The sequence below is a fragment of the Cololabis saira genome, chromosome 1 (genome assembly GCF_033807715.1).
Source record: "Cololabis saira isolate AMF1-May2022 chromosome 1, fColSai1.1, whole genome shotgun sequence".
In the NCBI taxonomy this organism is placed as follows: domain Eukaryota; kingdom Metazoa; phylum Chordata; class Actinopteri; order Beloniformes; family Belonidae; genus Cololabis; species Cololabis saira.
In genome coordinates, this window is record NC_084587.1 from 14116711 (window position 1) to 14143352 (window position 26642).

The 26642-nt window shown below is 41.2% G+C and overlaps 1 protein-coding gene across 3 annotated transcripts in view; it reads left to right on the top strand.

Annotated features, from left to right (window-relative positions):
• Positions 1-26642, top strand: part of dlc1 (DLC1 Rho GTPase activating protein) — a 174718-nt gene that overhangs the window by 133839 nt on the left and 14237 nt on the right. For 2 of the 3 annotated variants that reach the window (XM_061744539.1, XM_061744607.1), the window contains exons 6-10: positions 10411-10482; positions 13559-13640; positions 15899-15962; positions 20128-21791; positions 23125-23304. In XM_061744539.1, the coding sequence (XP_061600523.1) occupies positions 10411-10482; positions 13559-13640; positions 15899-15962; positions 20128-21791; positions 23125-23304 (2062 nt within the window). Of the gene's footprint in view, positions 1-1784; positions 2088-10410; positions 10483-13558; positions 13641-15898; positions 15963-20127; positions 21792-23124; positions 23305-26642 lie in introns of those variants that run through there. The other variant, XM_061744698.1, reaches the window with a different exon arrangement.

Here is a 26642-nt window from a genome sequence, read left to right on the forward strand (position 1 = left end):
CCAGCCTAATCTGGCGTCACAAAAGAACGTCTCACAGTTGTCTCCACCAGTTTCTAATGATATGCAAACTGGGGGAACCAGCCCACAAGTCAAACGCTCCTCACGAGGGGAGTGGTCGAGCTGGCAGCTGAAATGAACACCGAGGATCCCGCAGAGGCCAGTTCATCACGTCACAGGAAACCTGTTTTTAATGAACATCAGGCAATATATAGTGTCTAAAATCAAGATAAACATCTCAATTGACTGTAGGAGTGTGATATTTTATTTTGTCCATGAAAAAAAAAATTACATCACTTTTATTATAAACCTGTTCATTCTGTAATTTCACTTACACAAATGTAAATAGCCTATTACAAAACTCCACCCCACTTAAAAGGTTTTTTACTTGAGTTTAAACAGTACATTAAATCCCTTAAACTAACTGATACCAAACAAAGTATAACATCAACCGATATGAGAAGGTTTTTTTGTTTAAGATGAATACTGTATTTACATTGTACTTATTTATTTTTTCATTTACTTTTTTTCATATTCTATTTATTCACTCGTGTATGTGTCATTCTCCCTGCACTTGCCTGATGTTCTTTGTATATAAAGTTTATTATTCTGAGTTATTCTGCTCTTCACCGGTGTGACAAACGTCCTGTAGACCTGAGGTCTTCTCAAACTGTCAGCTCCTTTAAATCAGGGTCAAAAACATTACTGTACTTACTGTAAATACTTACCTGCTGTACTCTACCGCCCTTACTTTTTAACAACTTGTGCTTTTTATTATTTTACCTCTTTTCTTATCATTTAATTTGTTATTTACTGTTTAATTGTGTCTTGCCGCTTTTAATGTTGATGTAAAGCACGTTGAATTACCTTGTGTTGAATTGTGCTATATACAAATAAACTTGCTTTGCCTTGCCTATAATTTCTTCTCAATAAAAAAAAAAGAGAAATCAGGAAAATTAAGTTAGTCACAGGAAACCAGAAGTTTCTGTATACGGAGCGCAGAGCGCGCATCTTTGATGAAACATACTGTTCTGGGAGATAAAATAACTTACAGGACTGTCTCAGAAAATTAGAATATTGTGATAAAGTCCTTTATTTTTCTGTAATGCAAAAATGTCATACATTCTGGATTCATTACAAATCAACTGAAATATTGCAAACCTTTTATTATTTTAATATTGCTTATCATGGCTTACAGTTTAAGAAAACTCAAATATCCTATCTCAAAAAACTCGAATATTCTGGGAATCTTAATCTTAAACTGTAAGCCATGATCAGCAATATTAAAATAATAAAAGGCTTGAAATATTTCAGTTGATTTGTAATGAATCCAGAATGTATGCCATTTTAGTTTTTTTAATTGCATTACAGAAAATAAAGAACTTTATCACAATATTCTAATTTTCTGAGACGGTCCTGTATACAAACGTCTCCTTCCATACGTGTAAAGGCTGATTTATGGTCCGCGTTACACCAACGCAGAGCCTACGGCGTAGGCTCTGCGTTGGTGTAACGCGGAACCATAAATCAGGCTTAACCGTCCAGGTTGTCTGGAGTGTGTGTGTGTGTGTGTGTGTGTGTGTGTGTGTGTGTGTGTGTGTGTGTGTGTGTGTGTGTGTGTGTGTGTGTGTGTGTGTGTGTGTGTGTGTGTGTGTGTGTGTGTGTGTGTGTGTGCTGGTCTCCAGCTCCTTATCAGGTGGGGAGCAGCAGAGAGGGCGGGTTGGGTTGGGGGGGGAGGTGGAGCCACGGCAGAGCTTCCCATTCCTAAAGCTTGAATCACACAACAGTCCATTCACATTCCTGCTGGGAGCTGCATCACACCGGCGGAGAGGGGACTCGGGCTTGCGAGGGGAATCGCCTCTATTGAAGAAGCCACATCAAACAAGAGCCATGGATCTACTGTCTTGCGCTACTGTCAGAGGGCATTTGCAGCCGACTGTGTAGTTTCTTCTCCAGTGGATTTACCATGCGGACTTGCTCTTAATAAACGCCGCAGACGCTCCGAGCCGTTGCGCGCCGACGCGCAGCCGGGACTTTGGTTTTATGGTCAAGCTGCTCTCGACCGTGACTTTTCAAAATGATACTAACGCGTAAGTCGCTTTCATTCACCCTGATACACACAAAAAGCAGTTATTGTTTGATGTTTTTCTAGTTTTTTCTAGTGATGTGATGATTCACTGTATTGGATTTCACTTAATGATGCGTCCAAACATTCAATTGGTGTCCTCCAGGAGATGTACTACAACTAGGGTTGCCACCCGTCCCGTAAAATACGGAATTGTCCTTTATTTGAGAAAAGAATGTTGCGTGCCGTATTGAACTAATACGGGACACGATTTGTACCGTATTTTCATTAACTTTTACACCATATTCTAGTTGAATTATTGAAATAAATTAACCTTTACACCGTATTCTAGTTGAATTATTGAAATAAATGAACGTTTACACCATATTCTAGTTGAATTATTGAAATAAATTAACTTTTACACCATATTCTTCACCTGTAACTATATTATACATCTTGGCTGATGTGGACATACGTAGCATAGGAGGCTATTTCAGCTGCTAGTATGGTTGTCTGTCTCTACAGTCATGCAAGTTCAATGCTATTAAAGCACTTTAAACTTTAAATCAAAGCATTTTGTTTTTTCATATAAAATAAACACATTTTTATTCAGTTTAGAAGTTTTGGGGCTTTTTTTTTGGCTCCTGCGCTGCTGAAATCAGGGCGTCCCTTATTTCTATTTCTGAAAGATGGCAACCCTAACTACAACTGACGTGGTTGATGAACTTGTGTTGTGTGTTTTCTAAGTTATGTGTTTTTTTATTTGAAGTGGTGAATTGTGACCAGAATACTGTCTCCATGTACACAGTTACCTTGAGTCGCCTTTATGGCGCAACGCTGCAGGCTGTCAGATAAGAAATGTGCCCGGTTGTCTCAAACCTCCACGTCCTCCACTCCTGTTAACATTTCTCTGAATATCCCGGGGTTTTTGTTCACTCAGAAGCTTCTGCCACTTTGTGAGGATGCTTTTCCCAAGTGTGGTTTATAAATATAAATATAGATATCCTTTTTACGCACCCCTGCAGCCAAAAGCAAGTTTCTGGCAGAGCAGCGCACTATTGAAGGTCGAGACTGAAGTGAAGGAAATGTTTGATCCTCCTCACAAAACACGGTCAGGGACTGGAATATTCAGCCTAAATCGCATTTAGTTTATTGTAAGATTATCTGATGGTTTAACCCTGTAGTTATCTGTTGTTTCTTCAGTTTTTTTAACCATCTTTTTCTGCAAAAATGGAGTGATCTGAGAGGATGAAGATACAAAATATCCTGTTTTTCAATTTTTCTCTGATGTACAGTACTTTTTCTTTTCTTCCTCTTCTTCTCTTGGCTCCCTTTCATCAGTTTTGACTGTTATCACACATGGCTCTTATCAGCTACCTGAGGTCTGGACCAGATGTGCCCACAGCAAGGTTCAGTTAAACCATAAAACCACTAAAAACAGGCTCAAACACACACATACAGCAAACGTGATACAAATAGTTTGAACATTATATTCAGTAACCAACAACCTGGAGTTAGTGAGCAGAGATTAACCCAGTCACTGAACCATCTGGATCCCTGTGTTTTTACTTAATATCTGAATATGTCATTTACTCAGAAATGGGACGGGGTTTGTGAGGAGAGCTAAAGGAGGAAGCTCCCCTCATCTGCGCTTCATGTGAAACAGGAAGTGAGCTGTGGTCTTATCTGAGAAAGTGCTGTCCACCTGTTTTCTCTGTGCTCTTGTGAGGACATCCATATGTTCATTCTTTGCCTTTTCTCGTCCTGAACACACAGGACCATCATTTAATGTGTCACCGGACTGTTATTGTGTTATTGTGTTCCTCACAGGTGAGCTGTCATTTGGTTGTAGAGAGCTTCTCCGATGTTTTTTGAACGTGCCTGGTCACCTGATCCAGGAATAGGGCCCTCCATTTGAGCATAAATCTGTCGTCAGGGGGGGCACGGGGGCCTTTGGGGTTAGCGGAGCAATGATCCATCTGGGCCATCTGTGTGTTGGTACATGTGCATGTGCTGGTGGACGCGCGCCTGCGTGCCTCCACCAGCTGGTGGTGAAATAACTGGAATGGACCATGGTAATACCGTCTTTTTTTTTTTTTTTTCTCCATTGTGGATGTGTGTGTCAGCGAGGCACGGCTCGAGGCCAGCCAGATGGTGATATTCTTGGCACCGTATCACTTTGCTAACAGTGAGACCTTCTCCATGAACGCCAGCTGTCGAACGGTGGAATTGAAAACTCTGATACCCATTGAGACGAAAAATCTGTTATCATTCTTCTTTGCATTCCACGACTTGTCACGCTAAAAAATAAGAAAAAAAAGAGCCTATATTTGTTAGTATCCATGTTTTCATATACCTGCACAGGTGGAGATGTAAAATGTGGTAATTCATGGAATATTGTAGATCCTGAATCTCAGAGTTATTGAAGACATCAGGCAAAATAGCAGAAAGTGGTAGAATCCAACCTCCTGTCTTAGCTTATTGTTAAGGATGGGTTACATCACCAACAAATGTTATGTCACCATTTTCAGAAAGAATGAAAATACACAACATGGATATCTTAGTGTTTTTTGTGAATATTTACAATCATAATGTTGATAGTAGTAGTATGGATTACTATTTGGATTCTCCCTAGTGTCAACCAATGCCAGCAGGTTAACATCTGTTTGCTTCACTCTTTACATCTTTACTTTCATATACTGTAGTTTTTTGTCTCTCCTTTTGACAGCACAAGTCTGAAAAAAGCAACTTAAATATTCCCCACTAAGACGACAATTTAACCACCAATACCCACTGTTAACGTGCATATTTGGATTGCATTTGAATGTAAATTCGGAGAATCTTGGTTCACATTGGCAGTTCACGGTCAGGCTGCTGCACCGCTGGGCAGGCAGGAGTAGAAAGAAAAAAGGCTATTGTATGCCGTCACCGATACTGGGAGCTTTCTATTCTTCTTGCAATACATCTATCCATAGTTTACCCAAAGCCTTGCTATATTTAACACCAGTTTTTTGCTTTAAATACATCAACAAAGTTCTAATTTTGAAACAGTCAGTTGAAAGCAAGGCTGCAGGTCGCCATGTTGACAAATGAAGAGGAAGGATAGAGGAAGAATGTACAGATAGTGTCAGATAATTTTGGTATAAGAGATGTTTTCTGATTTTCATAAATGACTCGGAAGAAAAAGAGTAATATATATCCATCCATCCATTTTCTAGGCCTATTTAATCCCATATAGGGTCATGGGGGTCTTCTGGAGCAACTAATAAATCAAAAAGTCAATCTATACCATCAGTCCATGTTGCATGAGCTCACTGCTGAGCCAAAGGTTGTGGGCAGATTTATCGCACCACCTGTGCAGCTCCACTTTGCAGCCCCTTCAGAGGAACCCGACCCGGGGTTGATAAGAGCCCCGCGACCGCCTCTTTTGGTTTGTTTTACAGTCGGCAGTTAGAAAGCCAGCAATGATTGGGTGATTCCAGATAAGCTACCTCTGTCCACGGCAGACTCTTGTCAAGGGCTGTTTCTCAATCTGCCAACTTCAAAGAGCCAGTGTCAGAGATAACTGTATTCAGGCTCTTAACCGCCAGCTTGCCATAGCAGAGCCTTTGAGGTGGGGAGCAGCATCCTTTGTTTGCTAACTGCTGACAGACTCCCACTGGAGCTGAGCATTCACACTCGGTCTAGCCAAACCCTATTGCCTCCTGCAATGGAGGGAAGCTGTGGCCAGCAATTGTGAGAGTTTCCTGCCTCCGGAAGGGAGAGAAGAGAAGTGGCCAGCAGAGTTGAAGTAAGCAGAAAACACGGACTGAGATGAGGACGAAATAGGTGAAAGGAAAGCAAATAATGATCGTAAAGGATGATATTTGGAGCTCACCAGTCTGGGTCTCAGTCAGTCTGGGAGAGAAGCCACTCGTGATCTCTGTGAAATCGCTATTAGCATCGTCTAGGCCAGGGGTCAGCAACCCAAAGTGTTGAAAGAGCCATATTGGACCAAAAACACAAAAAACAAATGTGTCTGGAGCCGCAAAAAATGAGAAGTCTTGTATAAGCCTTAGAATGAAGGCAACACATGCTGCATGTATCTATATTAGCTATGGGGGAAGATTTTTTCATTATGCACTTTGAGAAAAAGGTCGAAATGTCGAGATTAATGTTGTAGTACAATCTTGAGAAAAAGTCGAAATGTCGAGAAAAAAGTCGAAATGTCGAGAAAAAAGTCAGAATGTCGAGAAAAAAAGTCAACATTTCGTGAAAAAAACTCGAAATGTTGAGAAAAAAGTCAAAATGTCGAGAAAAAAGTCAAAATTTATAGAAAAAAGTCAAAATGAGAAAGAGGAAAAAAGAAGAAAAAAAAGAAAAAAAGAGGAAAAAAAGGGGAGAAAAAAAGGAAAAAAGAAGAAAAGAAGGAAAAAAAGAAGAAAAAAAGGTCAAACATTTTTGAAAAAGCTCCAGGGAGCCACTAGGGCGGCGCTAAAGAGCCGCATGCGGCTCTAGAGCCGCGGGTTGCCGACCCCCGGTCTAGGCTTTTATTAGTCATGATATCTGCTGATAATCGCGCTCATCTTCATTTTCCTACCAAGTGTCTCATTTTACGGTGTTGTTTTTCCTAAAATCATGTCAGCCAAGAACTAACTTGAAGCAAACTCGTAATTCAAACTCGGAGGATTCATCTCAGCATCTGTCAAAAAGGTTGCACATTTATCTTAAAATGTGGCTGAATATATCAGAATATAAAACATTTGTCCCGGTGAGGCCAGTGTAGCTTTAGTCATGGCTTTCTGACGGATTTCAGGCATCCTGTGTGGCCTCTTCAGCAGGACCACGAGTTGTGGTGTGGTTTGAGCTCTTCAATCTATCCAAAAGGCTAACTTGTCTCCTATCCAGCCATGCGGCATCCAACGATGGCTTAAGAACTGGAGAAAAGTTTACTGTGAGGTTTTCCTTTGCACTTTGGAGATTATGCCCTAATGATCACTTGCGTTGCTCCAGTCGCTCATTGCAAAACACCACTGGGGGAAAAGTGGACTAAGACTGATGGAGTCCTTGTGGAATAGTGTTTACATGGAAAAAAAACCCAACAAAATAAATAAATAACACTCATATCACATTACAGGCTCCGTATTTGTTGCATTTCAAACAACTTAGTAAGTACACGACCATCACAAAGATGGTGAGATTCACTTAGCTGCTTGTAGTTGCCTTTAATGTCGTCATATTAAAGTTCTAAGCGCATGCTGTTTATATCTGTCTGTAGCCATGAGGACGTTGGCTCAGCACACACAATCACCGGAGCCCGTGTTTGACTTGGCTGCCTCTCTGCTATTATCTGGCCAGTAACAAATGAAGGCCGGGCCCCGGCAGCCAAGTGGCTGCCGGCCGCTGAAGCTCCCTTCGGCTCTCTTCCTGTGAAGGAAGCAGGAAGAGGAAGTGAGGTAGTTCCCTGGTGAGGGTTCGACGGGAGCTGCAGCGAACGCTCGGTGGAAGAAGAAGCTAAAACACAAGCGGACCAAATTCTAAAAGACTATGGTGGAGCTGTGTTGAGGCACGGCTTTATGATCAGGGTGTTGGATATTATTAAAAGTTCCTTCTGGGGGGTTTTTTTCGCCCCCTTTTCAGATTCATGTGTGTGCCGCTCTATTGTTAAGTTGTTTGTGCCAGATGCTCGGTGCCCCTGTCCACTTCCTGCAGTCACACAAAAGCCAAACAAATATTCCCTGCTTCACCCCGTGAATGATTTGGAGGAACAATGTGCTGCAGGAACAAATATGATTCGGTTTGATGCGTCCGCGTGGTGAATGCCGCTGTCATTACTTTATTTCCTTGGGGCACATTAAGTCACATGTCACTGTTAAAGTAGATTTGACACACATTCTAGCCTAATGGTGCGTCTCCGAGTCCGGATAGCTTCGCACAAAGGAGCTTATTGGATCCCATAGCTGTTATTCTGGGCTTTTGGGGTGGAAAGCTGTCCGTGTGATTGTATGTCTGATTTGCATTTCAATGGTCTTACTGTCTCTTGAGTGATTTGTCTTTAAACATGAGGTTGGCCTTTGGAAGGTACACAAACACACGTTGATACACAAGCAAAGCAGAAGAATCTGTAGCGCTACGCAGCACTTTCAAGAATGTAGGTATAATTACCCGTTAGCGTCTCCCTCACTCGCAGACAACACAACGTTAAACACAAACACTTCTTTTTTTATTTGTTTGTTTTATAAGACCTGCCATTTTCAGAGCAGAGCTTGTTTGACAAATAAAGTGGTAATTGTTGATGTGTTTGTTATCTGGGGCTGCGCTGCCTGCTGGTTTCACGGCCGAGGTTGCTCCAGGACTGTCTCCAGTGGCAGTTCTGGTCGTGTCGCACCTTGTTGTTAGAGGGTTTATCTTCCGTCTAGGCTTGTTGTTGGTATGTAAATGCCGGCGGATCGTGTAGGCCAGACCCCTCTGCAGCAGCAGCAGTCGTCTTTTGACCTCTGTCAGACAGTGTTTTATGGTTAACTTTCGTTTGTTCACAGAAAAGCAAACTCAGTCCCGACTTGTTAATGTGTCACCTGTTTTCCGTTATTTTCTCCTGGCTTATCTCTCTGCTATTCCCAAAGAGTAAAATCCCCTCTTTTCTTTGCTATATGCAGAGGTGGGTAGAGTAGCCAAAAATTGTACTCAAGTAAAAGTACTGTTACTTCAGAATAATATGACTCAAGTAGAAGTAAAAAGTAGTCATCAAAATAATTACTTGAGTAAAAGTAAAAAAAGTACTTGGTGAAAAAACTACTCAAGTACTGAGTAACTGTTGACTAACGTCTGATTTATTTTTTTAACACAACCATTCAAACAGACAAAAGTACAAAATAATCATCTTCAGGCAAATTAAATCAATAAAATAATAAAATAAATTAAAATTAATACAAAATAGCTTAAATTAAAATAATCTTAAAGTAAATTCAAGTACTTTAATACATAATAAAAAAAAACAGAATAAAAAAATAAATTAAGCACAAGTAGCACAAAATTTCAAGCCTTTAAACTTTTCTTTTTTAACCAGGCAGAACTAGAAAAAGCCCATGAACTCATATAAACTCTGTGTGTGTGTTTGAGTCTGTGTATATGTGACAAAACATGCAAAAACAAACATTTTTCCCAAAGAATCACCCAGTGATGTCATGAGATTGACGCGTACGTGGATAAAAGGGATAAAAGAAAAGTAACAGCTCAATGTAGCCTAATGTAGCGGAGTAAGAGTAACAGTTTCTTCTTCACAAACCTACTCAAGTAAAAGTAAAAAGTATAGTGATTCAAAACTACTCCTAAAAGTACATTTCCCAAAACTTACTCAAGTAAATGTAACGGAGTAAATGTAACTCTTTACTACCACCTCTGGATATATGTTCATTATTTTAATGCTGAAACGATATAAAACGGACATTGTATTCAAATCTAAATGCAAGCATAACAGTTGGACTTTTATGTCTCTTTCATCCTCGGTTGACCGGTGTCCTTTCCTGCTTTTGTCTGACTGGGGTTGTTTTCAAGTTTTTCTCAAGGTTGTGCTACATGAGCACGTTCGGTCACTTCACTACAGCCATTTGGCATTCGTCATCTAAGAGGTTTTCGCACATAACCGGGAGACGTCCACTCGGCTCTGCTGGCACCGTGAACCTCACCAGTCGCTCGCAGCACTTAGCATAGCGAGCCCGAATGTCACACCTTGTGTTTAAAGGGAGTTATGAAGGAGTTTATGAGGCTGGCCTCGTGAAACTGTCGGGGCTGCAAGCGAGGGTGCTGAGAATGACACGTCTTATACGTAAAGTATTCCTTCCCCTCGGTAACTGGGAGGTTCATTAAACCTTCAACGTGGGCGTGACGAGGGAACGGGGGCCGCGGGACCTCAAGGGCAGAAGCATTTTTTTTTAAAACATTCAAGATTTTAGAGAAACGTCTGCCTGAACTTCTACGGAAACCCAGGTGGCACAAACGTGGCTTATGAAGACACATTTGCACGAACGATGCTTTCAGCTCCAGCTTTAGAGGCATGTGAGAGGAGAGTGGCTGCATCGTGTGAGATCGCTAATACGGTCAAAGAGTTCACGTGTAAGCCACTAACACACGGGTGGCACCGATCCAGAGGTGTCTCGCATCTGCGCTGGTGAACACAAAAATGTAATTGATCTCACAAGTTTCTGCTCAGTATTTGCTCCTCTTACGGGGCACTTTTTTTGGAAATCCCATTTCTCATTAAATGTTGTCTATAATTTGTTTTTTGAAACTTGGTGATCAGTTTTTTGGGAGTCTTTCACTGCCTGACATGCCTTTTTTTCTTCTTCTTCTTATCCTGTTCTTATCTGTAGAGATTGAAGCAAAAGAGGCCTGTACCTGGCTCCGAGCAGCGGGGTTCCCACAGTACGCCCAGCTGTACGAAGGTAAATGACCATGAATTAAGTTATTCTAGGAATAAGTTCATTTACAGAGCAAGGGGGCACAATTTGTGATTGAACTAAGGGTTAAACGTATCCAGATCCTCTCTTTACTTTGAATGTAAATAAAGGAGTGATGGTTTTCAATTTTGCAACATAGACACCCCTCACAAGGTTTTTTTTTGTCTTTTGGTCAAGGACACAAAAGCTCAGCTTGTACGTATGCACATGTGCATTCACTCACACCATACACAACATAACATCATGTGTAAATAAGACTGGGGGGTTCCTAGCACTAGGGATGGGCGGTATGGACTCAAAAATGTATCACGATAATTTCTGGCATTTATCCCGATAACGATTAAAATGATGATTAAAAAAAATACCAATTCAACTCCACCTTTTTAATTATAAATCTATCACCACATTCAGTCTTTGGACCCCCCAAAACAAGTTTTCTTAGCTTATAAAATCACAAAGTAGAAAAAAATACAACTTGATAAATAAAGAAACGGGACAAATAAATAAAAGTTCACTGAAAATAAAATCCAAATAAAATATGCAAATTAACCTGTGGTTGGAACATGCCACAAATTAGATACTATTGCAATTTTTCTTCGTAATAGTCAAACGTTATATCAAAATGTAACAACCATTTCCTTCTGTTTTTGCAGACTCTGCATATAATAGATGATGTTTGCTCCTCGTCTCTCTTTTTAAATCCAAACCAGTTCCAGATAACGGAGCTGGAGCCTCGTTTAACAACGAGCTCCTCGCTCTCAGATCCGCCTTCAAACATGTTTGTTACACAAAAACGTCATCAACCGGAATTTATCCTTTTTTACCGCGAGATGACAAATTCTTACCGTGGGGAATTTTTTTGATGGTAAATCGTGAACGGTAAAATATCGCCCATTCCTACCTAGCACCCCCACTTTGTTCCTTTGATGAGCAAACGTTAAGCAAAGCAACACAGATCCAAGCACACTCCATTTAACATCCAAAACATTTTCTGATGCTTTTAAAAAAGGTACTGTTTTCTTGACCCCTGAGCTTTAAATACAGACACCAAAATACATCAAACATTCTTGGCAACCCGTGTAGCTGCTCTGACCAGCATTCCCGCGGCATGCTTGTTGCCTTTATGTAATTACAGGACCGCAGCAGGATGCGTGCGTCCACTTAAGGCTCCTTCATTCAAACTCAGTGGTTACGGGTAGTGTTTGTGCATTTTGAGTGAATGTTCCCACCTCTCCGCTTAAAAGAGGGATAAAGAACGCTCTTCTGCCCCCGTCGTATCCGTCGGAGCATCTCTGTTGTCTGTGCTGTCAAGATTATTGCCCCACTAAAGATAAGCAGACTGATTGGCCGGCTTCAGTGCCAGTAGGTAAAAAATGCAGGCGTCACCATGAATAGACTTTTCTTATCACCACCGTCCCCGAGGGTGTAGATACAAGTTTTTGAGAAGCGTCAGCACATTCCAGACAACATCTCAGCATCCATCCATCCATCCATCCATCCATCCGCTCATCTATGCATTCTCATCATTCCGCCTGCAAAGAGAGCATCTTGATTTTTCTGTGCCGACGCACAAGAGCGTTCACCTACGACGGAGTATTAGGGCCAAACAAAAAAACAAAAAAAAGGAAATTACGAGAATAAAGTCATAATGTAATGAGAATAAAGTCGTAAAATTACGAGAATAAAGTCATAATATTACGAGAATAAAGTCGTAAAATTACGAGAATAAAGTCGTAAAATTACGAGAATAAAGTCATAATATTAGTAGAAAAAAGTCGTAAAATTACGAGAATAAAGTCATAATATTACGAGAATAAAGTCGTAAAATTACGAGAATAAAGTCATAATATTACGAGAATAAAGTCGTAAAATTACGAGAGTAAAGTCGTAAAATTACGAGAATAAAGTCATAATATTAGTAGAAAAAAGTCGTAAAATTACGAGAATAAAGTCATAATATTACGAGAATAAAGTCGTAAAATTACGAGAATAAAGTCATAATATTACGAGAATAAAGTCGTAAAATTACGAGAATAAAGTCATAATATTACGAGAATAAAGTCGTAAAATTACGAGAATAAAGTCATAATGTAATGAGAATAAAGTCGTAAAATTACGAGAATAAAGTAATAATATTACGAGAAAAAAGTCGTAAAATTACGAGAATAAAGTCATAATATTACGAGAATAAAGTCGTAAAATTACGAGAATAAAGTCATAATATTACGAGAATAAAGTCATAATATTACGAGAATAAAGTCGTAATATATTATAAATATATAAATATAACTTCACAAGATGCTCAATATTCCTCATTTTAACACAGGGAGAAGAAGCTCTTCCTGTTAGAGTTCTCATGAATTATATTCTCATAATATTACGACTTTATTCTCGCAACATTACGACTTTATTCTCGTAATGTTACGACTTTATTCTCGTAATTTTACGACTTTATTTTCGTAATTTTACGACTTTATTCTCGTAATTTTACGACTTTATTCTCATAATATTACGACTTTATTCTATTACGACTTTATTCTCGCAACATTACGACTTTATTCTCGTAATTTTACGACTTTATTCTCATTATATTATGACTTTATTCTCGTAATTTCCAATTTTTTTTGTCTTAGTTTGGCCCTAATACTCCGTCGTATTCACCAGAGCCGCCAGGGCTGGGTAAGATTGGGTGATCCTGTCATGAAGATGTAGAAGAGAGGGGAAAAAAACGAGGAGCAGAAAGGGAAGTGGGACCTTTTGAGCAGTAGTGGAGTACCTATTGTCATTCTTCAATCAATCCCCTGTTCTCTCCCTCTGTGCTCTGTCCCCCCTGCCTGCCCGGTTTGAAAGCTGCAGCTGTGTTTGTTTGGTCGGCTAAGACGCTGCTTCCTCCTTTAGCTTTTCATCAGGGAACGTATGGGGGGGAGGGGGTAGGTGTTTGAGCGGGGTGGGTGTGTTTGGGGCTGGGGGCTTTTACTCTAGTTTTATCTGAACATACTGATTTAATCAGCCGCCGTGGTGAAATGTCAACACTAACCCCGACTCTCCTTCTCTTCCAAAGATGCCCTGTTTCCCATTGATATATCTTCAGTTACCAGAGACCACGACTTCCTTGATCGGGACGCCATCGAGGCTCTCTGCAGGTGAGATAACACGTCTCACTGAACATTTTTCTTCTCTTTTTGGATGGTATTTGCCATTCCCTTCCTCCCTCTTTGGTGTGCTATCGCTCGGTAGCCCCCACATGAAATCACAAGAGCCCGACTTCAAAAGGAGCCCTCGCTTTAGAAAGTTCACGATTAGATAAGGAATTACAACGATAAGCCCCTTGGAAGCATGGACTGCACCTTAGAGTTTTTCTGTATCATTGTACTGTGTACATATCTCACTTGTACTTTTCTCTGCATTGTTATAAGATCGAGCAATATTTGGTTTTAGTCCTTAAACTGGCGACGACTGGATCTGTCCCTATAATATACAGGACTGTCTCAGAAAATTTGAATATTGTGATAAAGTTCTTTATTTTCTGTAATGCAATTAAAAAAAAACAAAAATGTCATACATTCTGGATTCATTACAAATAAACTGAAATATTGCAAGCCTTTTATTATTTTAATATTGCTGATTATGGTTTACAGTTTAAGATTAAGAAAGATTCCCACAATATTCTAATTTTTTGAGATAGGATATTTGAGTTTTCTTAAGCTGTAAGCCATGATCAGCAATATTAAAATAATAAAAAGGCTTGTAATATTTCAGTTGATTTGTAATGAATCCACAATGTATGACAGTTTTGTTTTTTGTAATTGCATTACAGAAAATCACAATATTCTAATTTTCTGGGACAGTCCTGTAAATTAGCATATGAGGAGGGGCTAATGGTTCTCAAATGGAGTCAGTCCCTTCATTAAAGTTCAGGACTGGGTAATAAAGCTCAGCAGGTGTTCGTCCCTCCTCCTTACATCTGGAAGCTATCATCTCAGTCTCCTCTCCGGGCAGCCTTTCACCCCGACTGTCCTCCAGTTCCCATCTCCTCATCTCTCCATTGTTACATGATCCGCTCTCAGCGCTCACCAGAGGCCGGACCCCCCCCCACCACCACCTCCACCACCACCCGAGCTCCCCGAGTCCAGGTGGCACGGGGGGAGAAGTTTTCCGTCCCCCCTCCCCGAGGTTTCTCTCCTCCACTCCAACAGATTTCATTCTCCTCGCCCTCTCCTTATCTGTGTCATTCTCTTCCTGTTCATGTTTTTTTTTTTTTTTTTTTATTAAACTTTTTATTAGAGAAATAAAGTCAGTTATACAAGATTCACATCATTACAGTTAGGGCTGTGCGATTAATCGATTTTAAATCTAAATCGGATTTATTAATCAAAATCGATGTTAAAAAAGGAAAATCGGAAAATTAATTTTCCTTTTTTGCAGCTGGCTGCATTACAGACAGAGCTCGTCTAGTCATCTTTGTTTGGTCAAGAAAATTGTAAATGTTGTCACTTTACTAAACTCAAGGAGGATTAACAGTATCTTTCAATTGCACTTCATTCCCAATAGGGAAATTTGTTTGCTATTTTTCTTTAAAAATAAAGATAAAATATTTGAAACAATTTATTCCATTGGCTTTTGTAGTTTTACCAAAAAAATCGAAATCGAAATCAAAAATTGGGTTTTCAGAGAAAAAAAATCGGGATTTTATTTTTGTCCAAAATCGCCCAGCCCTAATTACAGTATCAATCGGGTATATATATATTTTTTTATTATTTATTTATTAACATACAGTGCAAACAACGACAAAAGACGACATCAGTTCATAAGATGAAGTAGATACATAAATTGAGAATATTAATTCGAGAGTAAATAAGTTAAACAAATAAATAATTATCATATAGAGTGGTGTAGCACAATATAATATAAATATAGCATAATAATATAGTAATATCCTAATATAACATCATTTTTGTAAAATATCATAACATATAACCAAATGATATCACCATACTATTAATATATAAAAATATAATAATACTATAGTTTAACATCCCATGAGATTTCACAACTTAATATAATAATACACTATGAAACAATATATCGTGATAATGCCAGGAATGATTATTAGAGTTAGAATTGGTAATTTCTATATTGCAATGAGGGGAGAAGAGGTTTCTCTCCTCCACTCCAGCAGGTTTCATTCTCCTCGCCCTCTCCTTATCTGTGTCATTCTCTTCCTGTTCATGTTGAGGATTATCCTTCAGCGGCTCATTAGCCGGGCTGGTTCCCCCCCCCCCACCTCCGTCTTTCTCTCTTTACCAGTTTTTTGAGTTTGCAGGAAGGTCAACGAGCTGTGAATGGTTAAAGCCCACTTGTTTCTAAATGTTGCCGGTTTTTTGTGTGTTTGTGTTTGCAGGAGACTGAACACCCTCAACAAGTGTGCTTTAATGAGGCTGGACATAACGCCACAAAGAAAGAGAGTAAGCTCCAAAGCACACACTTTGCACTTTACCTTCTTTTCCCCGACGGTCTCTCCTCACACACATCTGCGTTTCCTCAGCCGCCGGCTCACCTCTCGGCCGCGGGGGGCGAAGCTGCCGCTCCTCTCATCTCGTCTAATGATGAGACACCTGTTGAGTTTATTCCCAGATCAAGGAAGCTGTGAGGACCCTCGGGGGGCAGGGAGGGTTAACTTTGATGGTTTGCATTCACTCAAACCTCCCTCCATTAAAGGCTACTGATCTCTGTCACAGGCGTTCTCGTGCATTTGATTCACCGTGAATAAACTAGAAGTGTCCTCATACATCTCAAGTACGTAGTTATGCCGTTAAGGGTCTTTGAGTGATTGTGGTGGTGAGATGATTGACCCATTGTGGCAACTTGAAAGTAAAATCTGAATTACCATAAGTGCCAGCACCTAAAATTATCTCAATTCAAGTAAACTAGAAGTAGCTACGGAGTATTATCTGGATTAATAACCTTAATAAGGCAAGGCAAGTTTATCTGTATAGCACAATTCAACACAAGGTAATTCAAAGTGATTTACATCAACATTAAAAGCGGGCAAGGCACAATTAAACAGTAAATAACAAATAAAATGCTAAGAAAAGAGGTAAAATAATAAAAAGCACAAGTTGTTACAAAGTAAGGGCGGTAGAGTTCAGCATGTAAGTACAGGACTGTCTCAGAAAATTAGAATATTGTGATGAAGTCCTTTATTTTCTGTAATGCAATTTAAAAAAAAACAAAAATGTCATACATTCTGGATTCATTACAAATCAACTGCAAGCCTTTTATTATTTTAATATTGCTGATTATGGTTTACAGTTTAAGATTAAGATTCCCAGAATATTCAAATTTTTTGAGATAGGATATTTGAGTTTTCTTAAGCTGTAAGTCATGATCAGCAATATTAAAATAATAAAAGGCTTGCAATATTTCAGTTGATTTGTAATGAATCCAGAATGTATGACATTTTTGCATTACAGAAAATTTTCATTTCATTTCATTTATTTATTTATTTATTTATTCAAACAGGTTAAAACAAAAACAAAATAATCAGAATGCATAAAATGTATATACCGAAAAAAACAAAAAAAAAACAAAGAACAACAAAGAAAACCATAAGCAAAACAAAGCAAATTAAAGAGACAAATCTATATGTAAATAAATATTTCCTGTTGGGTGTAGGATGAAGTTTCAAAAAACTTTTCTAGTCCTACCCCTTCTAATGTTCTGTTTTTACCGTTAAATAAAGGACTTTATCACAATATTCAAATTTTCTGAGACAGTCCTGTATTTCATTTAAGAGTAAGCTTCAGTAAACAGTAATGTTTTTAGGCCTGATTTAAAGGAGCTGACAGTTGGAGCAGACCTCAGGTCTACATGAAGTTTGTTCCACCGGTGAGGAGCAGAATAACTGAACGCTGCCTCACCTTGCTTGGTTCTGGTTCTGGAACCACAACAAACCAGATCCAGATGAACCTCAGGGGTCTGGGAGCTTCATAGGAACTAACAGATCAACCATGTATTTTGGTCCAAGACCATTCAGGTCTTTTTAGACCAGCAGTAAGATTTTAAACTCTATCCTTTGACTCACTGGAAGCCAGTGTAGTGATTTCATGACCGGAGTAATGTGGTCCAGTTTCCTGGTGTTTGTAAGGACTCTGGCTCTGGCGTTCTGGATAATAAGCTTAAAGTCTGGGTAGAACTTTAGGCTTCCTAAGGTTCCTTGGGTGGTGGTGTTCGTAAGGATGACCCCGTGTGTGTGTCACCTTATTTTTCAAAGAGTCAGCAGATAGGCAGAAGAGTCATGGAGGTTATTTGCCTGTTTGACTCCTCTGCTCCTAAGAGACGATAGCCAACCACGCCGAACCCCCACCCAGACGACTTAGGAATGCATTGATCTCCTCACGTCTTCACATTCCCTCTCCCTTCACATCCCCGCCCCGTCTCCCATCCTTCGCGGTTTCCTCCCTCTCTCTCTCTCGCTCTTTCTTTCTCCTTTATCATAAAAATAAACAATTTTTTCCTTCTGCACGCTCCTTTTAACGCGACCTTTTCAAGAACGCGCCGGCGGTTCGATGGGTTTCAAGGATAAGATTTCTCCAGAATGTTGACAAATGGTTCCGGTTCTTGCCGGCCCAATCGCTGCTCTCTGTACGTAAAACATAGAATAGTACGAGTTATCTCACATTCCTGCCAGCATAAACAAGACAAAGCGAGGATAAAGGCCCAAACATGACAGTGATAGTGTATAAATCTGCTCCTCAGTCTCATCCAGCGTGTGTGTGTGTGTGTGTACGTGTGTGTGTGGGCAGACAAAAGAGATAAAGGCTATTAGGTGGGTGACCCCAGTCTGGCTGACTGGCCGGCTGCATCGTGAGCTATGGGGGTCACGATGGAATTTCCTGAAGTCCCTCCGGGGTCTGCCATAGATTAACTATCATTGGGGGAGGCGTTTGTTTCAGTAACACGTCTGTGCGTTTGTTGTGACCCAGTGAAGGTCACTTCATTTCTTGTTTTGCGCCGCCAGGACTCGATAATCCTGAATTTCTTGGGTTCATCGTGTCCTGACCTCAGACGAAGATACTGTTATCTTGTGTCGGTGGCGCGAGAGATGTCTTTTCAAGGCAGCCTGTCCAACTTTTCGTCCAATTATATCGTGTTATGAACAGAGGTGTCAAAAGTATTCACGTTCATTACTCAGGTAGAAGTATAGATACTAGAGTTTAAAAATACTCCTGTAGAAGTTGAAGTATCAACTTAAGTTTTTACTCAAGTAAAAGATAAAAGTACTGGTTTCAAAACTACTTAAAGTATAAAAGTAAAAGTAATGTAAGGGGGAAAAAAGCCATTGAAAATGAATGCATCTTAGTATAATGCAAATATATTAAAGAACCATATATGTGTACTATTGAGCATTAACATGTGTTTCAGAGAGCAGCAGATATGATGACTAGTTGCCTATAAGTATTGTAATGGTGCAAAAAGTCAAACTTCAGAGGCATGTTATCTTTTATCCTAACCTTTATTGGAATGTACATCCAAGTTTAGTTGTAGGAATCTGAGGGAACGGACGTAAGAACAAAACTGGACAAGAACATCTGAAACAACCACAACCAAATTCATTCTATCCGGATGGAGCAATTTAACTGGATAGTTTTTTGTTTAAAGTCCGAAATGAAATAGAGTAACGAGGCCGTTTTTAAAATGTAAGGAGTAAAAAGTACAGATAATTGCGTGAAAATGTAAGGAGTAAAAGTAAAAAGTCGTCTGAAAAATAATTACTCCACTGAAGTATAGATAACCAAAATTTCTACTTAAGTAAGGTAACGAAGTATTTGTACTTTGTTACTTGACACCTCTGGTTATGAAATGACTTGGCAGCAGTTGTATAATAATGGTTTTCAAATTACAATTCAAATTCGTTACTTTATTTCATTTCGGCCTTTAATAAAAACTATCCAGTTAAATTGCTCCATCCGGATAGAGTGAATTTGGTTGTGGTTGTTTCAGATGTTCTTGTCCAGTTTTGTTCTTACATCCGTTCCCTCAGATTCCTGCAACTAAACTTGGATGTACATTCCAATAAACATTAGGATAAATGATAACATGCCTCTGAAGTTTGACTTTTTGCACCATTACAATACTTATAGGCAACTAGTCATCATATCTCCTGCTCTCTGAAACACATGTTAATGCTCAATAGTACACATATATGGTTCTTTAATATATTTGCATTATACTAAGATGCATTCATTTTCAATGGCTTTTGTCCTTAATGGATTTTCCCCCCTTACATTACTTTTACTTTTATACTTTAATAAGTTTTAAAACCAGTACTTTTATACTTTTTACTTGAGTAAAAAACTTGAGTTGATACTTCAACTTCTACAGGAGTATTTTTAAACTCTAGTATCTATACTTCTACCTGAGTAATGAATGTGAATACTTTTGACACCTCTGCTTGGCAGCAGTTGTATAATAATGGTTTTCAAATTAGAATAATTCTTTTAAAGATAATCGATAACTGAAAGTGAAGATATTAGCAGTACATGGTGTTTTTTTTTCCAACTGTTCCTCTCCCTCCTTCTCTTTTTTCCCGTCTCACCACGGCCTCTGATTTGTCCCTCCCTTCACTAGAGCGAAGACTCAGACGAGGACGAGCCGTGTGCCATCAGCGGCCGATGGACCTTCCAGAGGGACAGCAAGCGCTGGTCCCGGATGGAGGAGCTGGAGGTTTTCTCCTCGCTCCCCGCAGACGCCGCCCAGCCCTCGTTCGCCAAGGACCAAGCGTCCCAGAAGGGCCAGCCGGCCCTGCGGGAGGGCACCAGCTCGGAGAGCGTGCTCACCGACCTCAGCGAGCAGCCCGAGGTGGGCTCCCTCCACAGCAGCGGCAGCGGAGGGAGAGGAGAGGAGAAGAGCCACGGCGCCGCCCTGGCGAACGAAGCCGCGCCCGCCGGGGCCACGCGCGCCAGCTCCGTGGCCAGCATGTGCTCGTCCTCGGGCACCGGCGGGTCGGGAGGCGCCAACGAGGACTCCCTGTCCGACGGGTTGCCCCCGTCGCCCCTGGAGACGCTTCGGCAGTTCACTTACGACGTCAAAACGGGGATGGTGGGAGGAGGAGGCCTGGACCAAGGCGGAGGCGGCGGGAAAAACACGCGTTCCCGGGCGAAGAGCTTCCTCAAGAGGATGGAGAGTCTGCGGATCCGGAGCGGCTCATCCTCCAAGAGGAAGAAGAGAGGGAGTGGGAGCGGCGGCGGCGGAAAAATCGAAATCAGCGGCCCCGTCATCAAAGAGGGCCTGGACGATGACAAACTCCGCAGCCTGAACTGCGTGGACATCTCCAGCATCAACTTCAACCACCACCGCAATCCCACGCAGACCATGACTCTGAACCGGAACCGCTCCGTGTCGTACTCCACGCAGACCAGCAACGGCAGCACCGGCAGCACCGGCAGCAGCCAGTCGGAAGCTAGCAGCGGCAGCGCGGTGAGCACGCCCAGCCCGGTGACCCGGGCCCGCAGCCACAGCACCGCGGCGAGCTCCGGGAAGAGAGGGGGCATGTATCTAGAAGGCTTTGACCCTTTCAGCGTCATCCAAGAAGCTTCGGGCCGACAGCCGCCGGCCCCCAAATCCGCCCCTGCCGTCCCCTGCCAAGCTACCGACGGGATGTCGAGCGACGAGCAGAACCGCAGGAACAACCGCGCTTTTCAAGACAAAAGCAGGCGGGACGACGAAGAGGAGGAGGAGGAGGAGGAGGACGAAGACGGGGCCATGCTCTTTTTCTATTTACCCGAAGGCCACAAGCCGGGAACTTTCCCCAAAGCCCTGAAGGACGGGAGTTCACGTAACAACAACGGGAACGAGAACGGGAACTCCGTGATCCTCAGGGGTCGGCAGAGCAGACGCCAGCGCCGCGCCTCCTCGGGCTCCGTCGACAGCCCCAGGCTCAGTTTTTACGACAACGTCCCCTACGCCGAGAGGGAGGAGGAAGAAGGGGACGAACGGAAGCTGGAGGAAGTGCTGCAGCACGTTAGCGGCCTGCAGCGCTTCGTCAACGCCTGGTCGGACGCCGTGGCCTGCGAAGAGGAGGACGAGGAGGAGGACGAGGAAGAGGAGGGCGACTCCGACTCGGCGCTGGACTCGGCGTCTCCCTGTCCGTCCTCCCCTCTGCAGAACCAGCTGGAAGAGACGGAGAACGGGAGCGACCAGGACAGCACGGGAAACCCGCTGGGCGAGGCCGACGACGGGATGAGAGAGAGGAGAGATTCAGGCGTCGGAGCATCGCTCACTCGGACCAGCAGGTCAGTACGGACAGAAAAAGTGTCTAAACTGTAGAATAAAGAGGTCTTTTCCTCATTTCCACCAATGAACTGCACTTTGTTGTAGGGCTGGGGATCGATTCAAATGTCAAGAATCGATTCGATTCCGATTCTTAAGATTCAGAATCGATTATCAAGATTTGATCCGATTCGATTCCGATATTGATTTGGGTTAGTGTTATTAAAACAGTTTTTTGAGCTGTTGCATGACTTTTATGACTGTAGTTGTGCAAAATATTACTACTAGTATTATATTGAGATTCAACAGCAAGTATTGGCAGCTAATGATGCTGTAAGGACCAATCAGCTCCCAGAATGCTGATAGAACTGCTTTCAGAAACATCATGTGGGTCAGAATTACCAAACAGATCCAGGGAGGAAACAGAGACGGATGAAATCGGTTTTATTTTTTCCCACATTCCGTTTTTATTTCTTCCATTTTTGTTCCATTTTGGTTTTTAATTTTTGAGAATTTTTTTTTTAAGCATTTTTTGCAAATGTCACCCCAAGACAGTATATAAAGTAATGAAATATAGACAATTTATGCAATTATAACCTAACGCTTTAATGTTTTCATACCTTTAAACATATTTAAAGGCAAAAACATGGCACCAGTTATTCTCGTGTCCAACAAAACATTCCTTTTTTGGGGATAAACAAAAAAATAACCAAAAGTTGTAATGTAATGATGAAAAAAAATAATACATAAATAAATTTAAAAAAGATTAATAAAAAAAAATCGATCTTTATGAATCGATTTTTAGGAATTAATATGAGAATCGATTTAGAATTGGGAAATCGATTTTTTCAACACAGGCCTACTTCGTTGTTTCTGTACCAATTCATTTTGTGATGAAATAATCCTTAAAGACAAAAAAAAACATGACTGAAAGCAAAAAAGAGCATAATAGTTAGTAATAAAAAGAAAATTCTTCAAAAATAAAAGGAAATGACCACAAATGATAAAGAGAAGGACAAGTTGGGACGTCTCTTCTTACATAAGGCTGCCGAGCACCGAGGAATGCAGCTCCGTCTCCTTGGAGACTGTTTCTGTGCAGCCAGGAATCTCCACCAACAGAGTTACACTCGGTATCTGTTCAGATAATCTCCTGATTGACGCATGCATATATCTTCCTAATCCCTAAAGTGATCACCTGGCCACACAACAGTATTTCTTTCGAGCCGTGTGTCAATTTGAACATTTATTGTGTACACAAAAGCGTGACGCAGATCCCAGAAGTCTCTCTCTTGTTTACGATCGTCTCACATCTCAGTTTGTGCTCTCCTCTCCTCTCCTCTGCCAACGTTCTTCCAGACCGCAGAAACTCCGCTGGCCGAGCTTCCAGAACTCCCATCGGCCCAGCCTGGCCTCCGCCCAGCTGCAGATCAGCTGCCAGTCCGTGCTGCAGATGAACCTCCTGCAGAAACTCTCCCTCCTGCAGCTCACGGCACTGCTGGAAAAACACACGCCGACAAACAAACACGGATTCAGCTGGTGAGTGGATGTCAGGAAATTTGAAGCCTCGAAAGAGGAGAGAAAAACAGGGCAGACGTTGCAAAAAGACAGGCATCTCTGTAATCACGGCTTGAGATACGGGGTTTTTTTTTCCCTTTCCCTTTATTTTGATTCTCACGCGAACAGATGAATGCGTCCGTCGCATTGTCCCTGAAAGCGTTACCCTGAAATATCTCCTTTCAGGCAGCCAGTACCTCTCCATACGACCCATCTCCCAATCCGCTCCATCTGCAAGTTGTTGTATAGAGCTGTGACGGCTGTCCGCGCAGAGGTTGGGTTTCACATTCTTTTCCCAGGCCCGTAATTGCTGAGAAGGGGTGTACATTGTCTTCATCACAGCCATGCAATCATGGCCGTTCACACGCAAGGTGCTTGAGGCTGGAGAGAGCTGCCCTCCTCTCAAATTAAGGGTCTTCTACACCGCTCGCCGGCTATAGGTCTGAACTCACTTTATAAGCTGCTGGTAATTGTGCAGTTTCACCCCGTGTACTGCTTGTGTCTGCTCCTCGGGACTGGCATCGGTTTGCACTTGATAGAGGGAGGGGGGGGGGCACTCTTTAGAAGCAGGTCAAGAGAAAAACAGCGTTTGTTCACCAGAACCTCTCCGGATTGTTTACCGTATTTTCTGCACTATAAGTCGCACCTAAAAGCCTTTCACTTTCTCAAAAACCGGCAGTGCGCCTTATATATGATCATTACGGTCATTTCCGTTACTGTAGTCAGGGGGATTGTGGGTAATGTAGTTGGTGTTGCTGAAGTAACGGCGCTAAAACCAGCAGGAATCGTCACAGACGTTCAAGACAACGCTGACTCGCATAATGGCGACTGACGAGACGGAGTCGGGACCTTTGGATGCCGCACTCGCCCACAGGGCTGGGGATCGATTCAAATGTCAAGAATCAATTCGATTCCGATTCTTAAGACTCAGAATCGATTATCAAGATTTGATTCGATTCGATGCGATTCCGATATTGATTTGGGTTAGTGTTATTAAAACTTTTTTTTGAGCTGTTGCATGAATTATATGACTGTAGTTCTGCAACATAGTAATACTAGTATTATATTGAGATTAAACAGCAAGTATTGGCAGCTAATGATGCTGTAAGGACCAATCAGCTCCCAGAATGCTGATAGAACTGCTTTCAGAAACATCATGTGGGTCAGAATTACCAAACAGATCCAGGACCGCAAACAGAGACGGATGAAATCGGTTTTATTTTTTCCCACATTCCGCATTTGGTTTTTAGCATTTTTTGCAAATGTAACCCCAAGACAGTATATAAAATAATGAAATATAGACAATGTATGCAATTATAACCTAACACTTTAATGTTTTCATACCTTTAAACATATTTAAAGGCAAAAACATGGCACCAGTTATTCTCGTGTCCAACAAAAACATTCCTTTTTTGGGGATAAACAAAAAAATAACCAAAAGTTGTAATGTAATGATAAAAAAAAAAAAAAAACATAAATAAATAAAAGAAAAAAGAAAAGAAAAAAAACAACCCCCCCCCCAAAAAAAAAATCGATCTTTAGACATATGAATCGATTTTTAGGAATTAATATGAGAATCGATTTAGAATTGGGAAATCGATTTTTTCAACACAGGCCTAGTCGCCCAGCTGTTCTATTCCGACACAGAAGAAGAAGATTTCTAGAGTTTCTGGGAATGAACTGGAAAAGTTCCCCTCTAGTTCCCCTATTTTGGGAGTGAACAAAGTTTTCAAAAAGCTGTTTTTTATTTTGTTAATAAAGTTTTTTGCATTTTCTGTAGCATTTTGTAGCATTTCCTGTAGCGAAGCTCCATCAGGTAGATACGTAGCTCAACCCCAGCCACTATAGTACGGTATCTTACCGTATATTCCATGCGCCTTATAAGAGGGTTTTAAAATAGGCCATTTATTGAAGGTGCCCCTTATAATACGATGCATTACGGTGTGGAAAATACGGTACATTCACCATAAGTCACTGCTACTTAGTCATTAGTTAGGAAATATGAACTAAAAGTGAAAGATCCCATCCCGTCTTGGTGTTTTCCTCCTGTTGGAGGGCACTCTTGGACAGAAACAGAAGGCGTCACGACAGTCTTATGACAGGTCGGGTCTCTCTGAAAGACAGAGTCCGATTGTTGGCCCATACATATTCAGAATTCCGGCCGCGATCATAAAGTGCTCCTTCCCCCCCCATTTCCCGAACTGCGGTTCTGAGAAGAACTCCAAGTCTTGTGAACAGCAGCTCTTACAAAGACGCGCTTGTCCCGAGTCACGCTCAAGAGTCTCCCTGCTAAACACACACACACCCATGCAGATGGACACACATCTATAAATCTGCGGGCGCATTCTTGTAAAACGGTGGCCGCTGCGTGTTTTGTCTCAGAGTTTGGTAGCCGGAGACCCCCCGTCCACTCTCACTCTTGTGTGCGTGCCGGCGGAGGGTCAACTAATACTGGGACGGCCACTGTGTGTAGACAGTACTCGAGTTGTAAAAAGAAATCAGGGGGGATGGTGGATTTTATCATATGGGGACAGATAATTTGTGCTGATTACAAATAATATAATATATTACAAATAATAGCAGTGACCAAAACACCTGCAGAAATACTGCAGGAATGACATAGCAGCAGTTAAATGCAGCCTTCTGTAAGCTTTAAATATCCACTGGGCTTACATCAAATACATCAAAACACAACAATAAAAAACAGTTTTCTGAACTTATCAATATGACTCTGTCCTTCACAGGATAAGTAAAATGGATCACTGCAAAAACTCAAAATCTTAGCAAGAATATTTGTCTTATTTCTAGTTGAAATGTCTCATTTTAGTAAAAAAAAATCTCATTACACTTAAAACAAGACTCATCACTGGAAAAAAACAACAATTTTCACCTGTTTCAAGGAGATTTTCACTTGAAATAAGTAGAAAAATCTGCCAGTGGAACAAGTTTTCTTTTGCTTGTAATAAGAAGATAAATCTTGTCCCACTGGCAGATTTTCCTACTTATTTCAAGTGAAAATTTACTTGAAACAGGAGAAAATTGTCAAATAAGTTATTTTTCTGGTGTTATTTTTCTGGTGATGACTCTAAATGTTGAAATAGCAGTAAAACCACATTCATTGATGAAATGACATAAGGGATGGAAAGGGGGGATGGCAGTTTTACAGGGGGATGATTTGGACCGTTTTTATTTCATCATCCCCCCTCAACTCCAGTACTGTGTGTAGATGTGCGGAGCAGTGTGTTGCTCACTTTTTGACACGCCGGCTTACATCCCACTTGCCCCTCTGCTCTGCCCTCACATTGTTTCTCCTCCGCTCT